At 31.0% G+C, this 10,202-nt stretch overlaps 1 protein-coding gene across 1 annotated transcript in view; it reads left to right on the top strand.

Moving 5' to 3' along the window:
• The first annotated feature begins 7,648 nt into the window (after positions 1-7,648).
• Positions 7,649-10,202, top strand: part of LOC114328464 (alpha-amylase) — a 35,976-nt gene continuing 33,422 nt past the window's right edge. Inside the window, exon 1 of the mRNA XM_028277323.2 lies at positions 7,649-7,932. Coding sequence (XP_028133124.1) covers positions 7,753-7,932 — 180 coding nt within the window. The 5' untranslated portion in view covers positions 7,649-7,752. The remainder of the gene's footprint in view (positions 7,933-10,202) is intronic.

Raw genomic sequence — 10,202 nt, 5'->3', positions numbered from 1 at the left:
ACAAACTCATTATGTTTAGCAATATTTGCTTTAAAAGCTTGGTTAAGAGAACTTTTCATTTTTGTTTTGCCAAACTGAATCAAATTGGATATACATCTTACATGTAGGTAACGGAGAAATTTCATGTCTCCTTTTTAAAAATCTAACACTATTTAAATCGTGAACCTGGTCCACCCATTTTTCTGTAGAAACTAGAAGACATGGCCAACAGTACAGTATATTTGTCTTGCAACCATAATATAACCAAGGATTTTCACTGTACCAACTAAATTTAAAATATCGAAATACTTTTGTTAATTCCTTTTTTAAATTGTTTAAAATAGGTCTTTCATTTTTAATATCATTTTTTTCTTCAAAATTATACAAGGAGAATTACTTTTCAAGTGGTTGATGGATTAAGAAGCGACACTCATCCATGGTTAACCGCACGCACACTTTTTATAGGTACTGTCACCAATTTTAAATCTGGTAACAGCGCTACTGATACACAGCCCGCTTATGCCGTCGCTTCTTCAAAATTTTCAGTCACAAGCCGGTCCCGAGCGCCAGCGTGGGTATATAGCCATTGTAACCAGAAATGAGTCTGGTAACAGAGTATATAATAAAGTGCAACTGAGTCACATAAACTCGCCAATATTTTCGTGTCTACGAGTAGTTGGCTATTTACTGAGTTGGGTACTATTACCACATAATATAATAATATATTTCTATTGGTAAAAATATTGGTAAATCAAATTATTCATCGTCATAAAATATTTATTTGCAAGATTTTTAATTGTTACCAATGGTAACAGTGGTTACATGGACGCTTCACCAGTGAACATTTGTCAAAGTACTTAGAAGAACAAGTTGATAGCATTAAAATTTATGCTCCAAAAATTTTTCAAAATTTATCTTTTAACATTTTTTCCAAAAAATGTTATTGTTTTTTTTTAAACAACTTCGTTAATTTTTAGGATATCAGGTTCGCCTAAAAACCATTTGAAAGTTAATTCCAAGGGCAATTAAACGGCGTTAAATTTAATCTTTTAAACTCCTTACCTTTTTAAAAATAAAAGGATAAATGGCCCCGGTTACATGGTTCTCGTGGCAAAATTTAAGTTTTAAATCTTTCTATCTCGGTTATTTTTTACCCTATAGAAATTATAGAAAAGGTAAAATTTCTGACACAGAAAAAACTAGAATTTGGTTATATATAATTTTTAAAGTGTCTTAAGGTATTTTTGGAGTTATTATCAAAATAAAATTAAAATTACTATCATTTGAAAAATTCTGATTTTTTTAAATTATAACTTTTTCAAAAATTTTCATTCAAAACAGGTCAAAATTGTTGATATCAATACTTATGTTAGTATAAAGAAATCGTTGTAAGGATTACTATAAATTTTAATTTTTGTGGAAATAACATATGTTTTATTTTTCACTTTTTCCTAAAAAATTCGAAAGGGTTCTCTTATTTTTATCATAACTTGCTTAATTTTAATGCTATTAACTTCTTCTGAAGCTTAATTGATAGATAATCAGAAGTTATTTGACAACTGCTTAACAGGTATACTTTATAAAATGCATCGTTTTCCCATTATTTAAGCTTGAATACTTAGATTTGAGTACTCGTCGAAAAAAATTTACATTCAATTACCCAGAACTCACTTTGACTTAACATTAGTTTAGTTCTTTAAGTGAGGAATGTATTCAGTTTTTTATTATCTTCAATTTTGGTAATAATAACTTTTTTGAGAAAGCTTATAATTTTTGAGTTATACGTGAAAAACTGCTTTAAAGCATGCATTTTTTTACGAAAAAATAAAATCTTTGATCTTCAATAAGTCAAAAAGCGTTTTATATTAATAACTTTATATAACAAATTTTGTTTAGAATTTATACTTATATCGATTTATGGTAATATTTTTGATAAAATAATTATTATACCTGAGAAGGGGTGGCTTCCTCCCCCAAGGTAAAAGCGCAAGTTTGCATCATGTCACCTTTGTTGCTTAAGGTATCCTCTAACCACTCACCAATTTTCATGAAAATCGATGGAGGTTCAACGAAATCGGAGGTGAAAACCTTCAGTGACTCCACTAATGAGTAGGATATGTTTTAGATATGGGTTAAATGTTAGAATACTTTTTTAATAATCCTCAACCCGAATAGTTGATTTGTTTGTTTTTATACTAGGGTTAATATCATACGATCATACTTCCATTTAAAACTTTTCCGAATTACTTCGAGACATAATATAAGTAGTACTTATACAGGGTGAGTCACCACTAACGGGACAGAAGATTACAGCGAAATGGTAAAAGATTTGAAAAAAAGTTTAATTGAATAGTTTGTAAGTTGATAAAAGCTACATCTTAAAATTATTTTGAAATATACAGGGTGTCCCAATAAATGGCGGCGTATCAAAGTTTTATTTTTTCTTATGCCACACCCTGTATTTTATTGCATTTTTAATTGTTTGAAAAAAATTAGGTACAGTTTCATTAGGCTTCCCTATACCTTTGTACAGAGTGTTCTGAGTTATGTTGACTTTTCTTAAAATGTAAAGTTTTAAAAGAAGGCTTAGTCTCAAGTTATTTAAGAAATAATAAAAACATTACTTTTACATCTAAATAGTTGGATATTGGTTGAATGTATTCCATGATTAATTATTACACATTTGTCTACAGGGTGTTCAAATTTTACAGTTTCATTATGGAAGTATTCAATGTGTCATATGATGCTTATTTTAAATGGAACACCATGTATATTAATAAATAATTATACTAAACAAATGTACCTCTTTCGAATGGTATATGGATGTCCTATATCTAGGTGTAATAGTTTTTGCGTAATTTACAATTATTTAAATCCTTAATCTGTAAATCGATTTTAAAACAAAAGATGTAGTTAATTAATGTCATTGTATGACATTGTCAGTTTATGACAATACGGTCTGGTAATTACCAAAACTATAAACATCCGTGTATGATATTCAAATTTTTTTTTACCTAAAAATGGCTTTGGCGGAGCCAATTACATTCAAAATTAATTGTTCCTAAAAATGAATAATCACGTTATCTATGAAAGAGTAGACATGCTACTTTGCATTGGAGAATATTTTTAAAATTGTCTCTTAGCTTCTAAAGTTTACGCTTAAAAGTACCTATCCTGATAGAAGAGACCCAAAAAAAGGACGTTTTTGAGAGATTTCTCGATAGCTTCCGTACTACTGGTGATGTTGCATAGGTACGAAAAGTTAAATAAAAATAAACCATTTATTTTTGATGACGTCAACGAACTTGATGTCCTGCTTTCTGTTAGGGGAAACCCAAATACTAGTACGTGAAAAATTTCGAGTCAATTGGAAATCAGTCAAACGAGTGTATGTAAGAAAAACCACTATCATCCGTATAAAACTCAACTACACCAGCATTAGACAGAACAGGAACGTTTAACTTTTCGTTTATAAACTTTAGAAATTGGAGAAGATCTTGATTTTTTTTAACAATGTATTGTGTACAGACGAATCTACCTACTTTTCATAATAATCGTCTAGTTAACAGACATAGCTTTCATTTTTTTATGATACAGTAAACAAACATTTTACTGTTGATCGCCAACATCGATGAAGTGTTAATGTTTGGGGCAGTATTCTGAGCGAGTAGGTACTTGATCGAAATTCGTGACCCATATTTTTTGACGAAAATCTGAATGGAGCAACTTTTTTAAACTTCTTAAAACAAGTTTTTTGGATCCATCTTAAAACCTTCCACTAAGCGTGCGAGCAAACATGTGGCTCCAATTTGACGACGGAGTTCCTGCTTACTTTTGACGTGATGTTAAGAACAACCTCAACATAAAATTTAGAAATAAATGGATAGATATATTCGGTCCATATATTTGGCCACCTAGGTCACCAGGATTGACCTAGATGAATTTTTTTAAATGGGGTTATATTAAAAATATTTTAAATGCTACACTTCCTACCCTACTGCTTCAGATGATATTTTTATGAAATTAATAATTTTAAACGCTTTTGAAAAACGCTACATATTTTTATTTACAACTACACTCTATAACAAAACTATGCTAAGATGATGGGTTTAAAAATTGAGAGTGAATATAAATATTTTTAAAATCGATGTACCGTTTAAGAAAATTATAAATAACGCAAACACTCTGACTCCTAGTTATAGAACATTTACATACCATTCGAAAGAGGAACCTGTGTTTAGTATAATCAGTGATTAATATACATGGTGTTCTAATAAAATAACCATCATATTATGCTACATTGAATAATCCAATAACGAAACTGTAAATTTTGAACACCCTGTAAATAAATGTGTAATAATCAATCATGGAATGCAGTAATTATAACATAATTACCAGACTGTATTGTCATAAAATAGGAATGTCATACAATGACATTAATTAACTTCATCTTTTGTTTTAAAATCGATTTACAGATTAAGAATCTAAATAATAAATTGTAAATTACGCAAAAACTATGTGACCTAGGTATAGGACATCTATACACCATTCGAAAAAGGTAAATTTGTTAAGTATAATTATTTATTAACATGCATGGTGTTCCATTTAAAATAAGCATCATATAACACATTGAATACTCCAATAATGAAACTGTGAATTTTAAACACCCTGTAGACAAATGTGTAATAATTAATCATGAAATACATTCAACCAATATCCAGCTATTTAGATGTAAAAGTAATGTTTTTATAATTTCTTAAATAACTTTAGAATAAGCCTTCTTTTAAAACTTTACATTTTAAGAAAAGTCAACATAACTCAGAACGCTCTGTACATACAGCAGAAAAAATGAAAGAATACCCATGAACGAACATATAAAACGCGCTGTATTTTCCTGTCACCATGTCACACAAAAAATTGGCCAGCGCCAGTACATGTAATAACACTAGTTAACAAATAAACAAAAAATTTTTGCGACAGATGTTAAAATGGTTGTACCGTGGAGTTTAAAGCGCCCTGAATGCGAATTCAAACACTAAAATTTTCCACCACGTATAGATTTTGAGTCATCTTCTTCTTAGGCCGATGCCACATTATGCGTTTTGACCGGATGCGGTGAAAACGCATCCGTTTCCAACGCAACCGGACCGACCTCTTACACTATGCGTTTAGTCTGGTGCAGTTTGTAAGCGCGTACCGATGACTCAAAACGCATCCGTTTCCAACGCAACCGGACCGAGCTGTTACACTATGCGTTTTCACCGGATGCGGCGGAAACGCATCCGGTCAAAACGCATAATCTGACATCGGCCTTAAGGTGCCGTGCACGCGTACATTGTCTTGTCAGGTGAAATGTTAGATTTTGAGTTATAGAATGCATCAAATATTGCTGCTTAATATAAAAATTCCTTTATACTCTATACACATAAGTTCAGAACTAGAAACAAAAACTATAGTAAGTCTTTTGTACACAATTTTGTGCATATCCCAATTTTCCCATAACACTATGTGGATTAACACGAACACAAATTTAATCCTGCATAGTAAAAAACTAGGATAGCTCCTGGTTACGGTTCCTAAATATTATAAGTTTTACTGGCCAGTAAATTCCATTAAAAAAATCCAATATTGCAATCAAGAAACTAGAGTTAAGCATGTCCTTTGGACAAGTGAAGGTCTCGAACTAAATCAAGTAATTCGGCTTGTTGGATGCAATAAGGTGCTTTTCGTCGCTTTCGTGAAAATAAGTATCATTTTTTTCTGATACATCATCGGGTTTACTTTTATCGCCATACATTTCCAAATCTTCCTCCCAATTTGCCGTGGGTCTTGGAGCTGGTAAATCTTATTCATGGAAAACCGGCTTTATTGCTGAGATAATATCTGGATATTCAATGCTATGCTTGCTTTTCCTTGAAAACACAGACACTTTTGTCATGCAGAAGTAACAGTCGTTAAAACGGTTTAGAACTACTTATATAAGTTTAAATGGGTAGGTTTACTGATTAAGGATTACCTTTGGTTTATTCTTTATTTAAATGTTAATGTGTTATTCGTAGACATTATAGATATCCCAGTGTTGTCAAATTATGCACAATTTTTAGAAAAAATGTTAATTTGATAACATCACTCCGGATATATTACAAATGACTATTTGAAAAACATTTAGTAAAATATTCATAACTCAGAAGTCGTAATCATAACTCATCTTTTTTTTGAAAAAATCATAACTCTAAAATCTCACGTGTTAGGAACTTTTTATCATCATAATCATATTCAGAGAGCAAAAATTAACAAAAAAAACATATTGCATTCCAGTCGCAAATTGGTTGTAAATGGCAGGGGAGCAAAGTATGCTAAATGTGCAGTCACTCGAGCGCTTTGGAGACCTATTGGGTTGTGAAGAGTAGGTCCTAAAACCAAAAAAAGTTAAGTAACATTTTCCATTTTAGTGGGCGCTTGCCATTTTTTAATTTAATTTTCCATTTCCAACAATCGTTTTTTCCGATTATAACGCCATCTGTGCATAATTCGAAAAAATGTTTCGAATAAAAGTTACTTATTTTTTTGTAAGGAATTTAAATCTGCAATAAAAAATAGGGGCTCCTATTTAAGATTTTAAAGTAACCCCTCACTCCACCTCCGTGGGGGGCGTGTATGGTGCCATTCGATATATTGTTTAAAAATATTAAATAAGTGTATTTTACAGTTTTTCGATCTGATGTTCATTTCGCGAAATATCGCGGGATTCGTATTTAAAATACTGAATTTACCCCCACCCCTCTCCGTGGGAAGTCGTGTTTGGTATCATTCGATAGATTTTTAAAAAATATTGAGCACATATTTTTTAGTTTTTCGATCTGCCATTCATTTCGCGAAATATTCGCTTTTTTCTTGTGAAATTTTGGGACTCACCCATTTCCTTACGCCTGGCTCAAATCGTCAGATTTTTGAAATATACACTCTTTTGCATGTACTCAACTTACCCTATCTTAATCTGACAATTTCGACTTTTTTTAAGGATAGATTTTTTTTTCGGGCCCCCCTTAACGAACTCCCCTGTGTTAAGAGCCAATATATGGTAGAGGTACATATGCAGGGTACCAGGTTTCTCCCCATATGATAATCTGACGCGCTCGAGTAACTGCAAAAATCCCCGCTTGGGCTCCCCTACCAAAACTAGTGTAATTATTATTACATGTACTTGCGCTGGGCAATTTTCTTTGTGACACGGTGACAGGAAAATACAGCGTGCTTTATATGTTCGTTCATGGGTATTCTTTCATTTTTCCGACTGTAGCTATAGGGAAGCCTTATGAAACTATACCTTATTTTTTGCGGACAATTAAAAAATGCAATAAAATACAGGGTGTTTCATAAGAAAAAATATAACTTTGATACGCCGCCATTTATTGGGACACCCTGTATATTTCAAAATAATTTGAAATAGTAGCTTTTATCAACTTACAAACTATTCAATTTAAATTTTTTTCAAATCTTTTACCGTTTCGCTGTAATCTTCGCGTTAGTGGTGACTCGCCCTGTATATTAATATTCTCATTTATTCTATCAGCACTGACTAATGAATCTTTGAACTATACTTTTAATTTTTCAATAACTTCAATTTGAAATTATCTATAATCTAAATCATCTTGAAAACAACACACTTTATGCCGATAAAGATCTAATTCGCAGTTTTATTGTATAAATAGATAGGTGTTCTCGTGTTTATGAGAAGTTTTTTGATAGGGTAGGCACGAGTGAGTGGCCAACATGAAAATTGTAATATTGTTTTGCGCCTTGAGCGTTACTGTATCCAGTGTAATTGGACAAAAAGATAATCACTTCGCTCAAGGAAGAAACACCATTGTACACCTGTTTGAATGGCACTGGGATGCTATTGCTAGTGAATGCGAGAACTTCTTGGGACCTAAAGGATTTGCTGGTGTTCAGGTATTGTATACATTTTTTTGTTAGTTACATAAATGAAGTTACATAAAAGAGTATTGTTACATGCGATCAAAAATAAATAAGATAAATAAAGGCACCCGATTTCTGTATTCCATCGTACCTACAGCATGGCCGCATATGAAATGCCTCCCGAAATAGGATTTCTTACCTGTCGCTAAAATGGTGACATACGAATTGCCTCCCAAGTTTTAAATAAATTACGTGCTTCTAATCTTTATGTGAAGGTGAGACGTTACCGCATCTTCGTCCCTTTGTAAATTTTTGGCAAAATTGGTATTTTGTTATTTAATTTATTTTATTTTCAACCTTTATGTATTAAACATTATTGACACTAGGCGGTATTTATAAATTTGAACTACCTTATACATATATAATTAGTTTTATAACCATAATAATATATATTTTATAATAACCATTTTTTTATTATTAATAATTTAACAAAGAATACAAAAACATTTTAAGTATTATATAGATTTATTTAAAATAACATCACAAAAAAACTTATTTGGAAAATATTACAAAATGTGTATAGAAATATAAAATTACAAAATATTTTTCCTAAATTTATATGATACTACCTTGACAAATTCTAATCTATTTATTTTACATTCTCTTAATTCTAAAATTTTTTCATTTAGAAAATTTATTTTTGCTGTACTTTCCGCAACAATTTTTTTTGGTGTCAAAACAGAACTCATTTTAATGTAGGTATTTATTTGAAATTGTAAAATTACATTAATAAAATTATTAATGTTAGGATGAGGGCAGTAGAAAGAAGAATTATACTTGGAATGAAAACTTTCGCATGGGTTTGTGGTTCTTTGTAAAGATGAAGATTGCTCAGCCCAAAGATGTGGAGGAAATGTCGAATTTTCAGAAATGTAATTATCAACAAGATAATCACAAAACTGGGTGACTCTTTCATCGACTGGTTTAATTTCTGCCAAATCTATGGCAAAAAAATCGCTAACATCTTTAGGATGTAAGAATGAAAGACCAAAAATATAAATAAGAAAATGCGTAATTTCGGTTGAGTCAACACCTTTTTTCTGGTATTCTGTAGTTAATCCCAGTGCTTGAACCTTTCTATACTATGCCTGACCCAAATGAAAACGACATCCATGAAGATCTGCTTCAGGAAATGCCATACGAATACCATTATGAATGGAAATTTCAAAGTCTGAAGTTATTACTTTAGGGGAAACAGGACAATTAATTTTAAAACATTCTTATATGATATATTTAAAGGCGAGATAATGTGAAGATGACATTTTATCTTAAAGTAAACAAAAGACAAGAGGAATAATATAATGTTCATTTTCAAGCCATGTATACTAAATAATTGAGTGAAAAAACGGGGACAGTATTCAAAAGTTCCGTCAACATACCAATTGGAAACAGTCGAAAGAAAACGAAGATTTGAAAAACATGTTAATATAACAATATGATTATCTTTGTCATTTTTAATTATAAAATTTTCATTTCTATTTGTAATAATAGAAGATAAATCAAGAGCTTGATGAAATTCAAATATACTTTTGGGAAGTTTAATTAAAGAATTTGTGGTTCTAGCATACTACAAATTTTGTCTCACTCTATTGATATCATTGATAGTAAATGTCTCTATATTTGTCTTCTTAAGTTCTTTACAGATGAGCTTCATTGGTTTTTCGCTGAGATCTTCCACGGCTGCTCTTTTTATTGAATTGCTTACGGCTTTTCTATTGTAAACTTCGGCACACAACTTCTCGTGGTTATGATCTAATATTGATTCCATTATCGTATTTTCACATCCCTGTTTTTTAAAAAATGCTTTGCAGGCTTTTTTAGTACATGTCCACCGTTTTACTGTATCTTTGGCCAACATTTTTTGAAAACCGAATGTAAAACCATCAATTGATAGTAAAGGTTTACCATTTTGACTGACACTTATTGTTGATTCCATTATTTCGGATGTTATGATTAAACACAATTTGATCTTGAAATCGACGAACTGACTGATGCAGGAACTAATAAACTTTCAAATATTTATACAACATTTAGCCTGTTAGCACAATTTACAAAAGAGAATATAAACAAACAAAAAGATTAAGGTAAAAGCACTCATTTATGGAATTATAAAATTAAATTATAAATATGAAAGAGATTAGAATCGGAATTGGAAATACCCAGAAAAGCTGGATATTAGATTGTCGGGTAACAACTTTCTTTTCTAAAAAGAAATATTATGTATGTCGTACTGCGAAATATTT

The sequence above is a fragment of the Diabrotica virgifera genome, chromosome 5 (genome assembly GCF_917563875.1).
Source record: "Diabrotica virgifera virgifera chromosome 5, PGI_DIABVI_V3a".
NCBI lineage: Eukaryota > Metazoa > Arthropoda > Insecta > Coleoptera > Chrysomelidae > Diabrotica > Diabrotica virgifera.
Note: the sequence above shows the minus strand (reverse complement) of the source record. Positions and strands in the feature narration are given on the sequence as shown.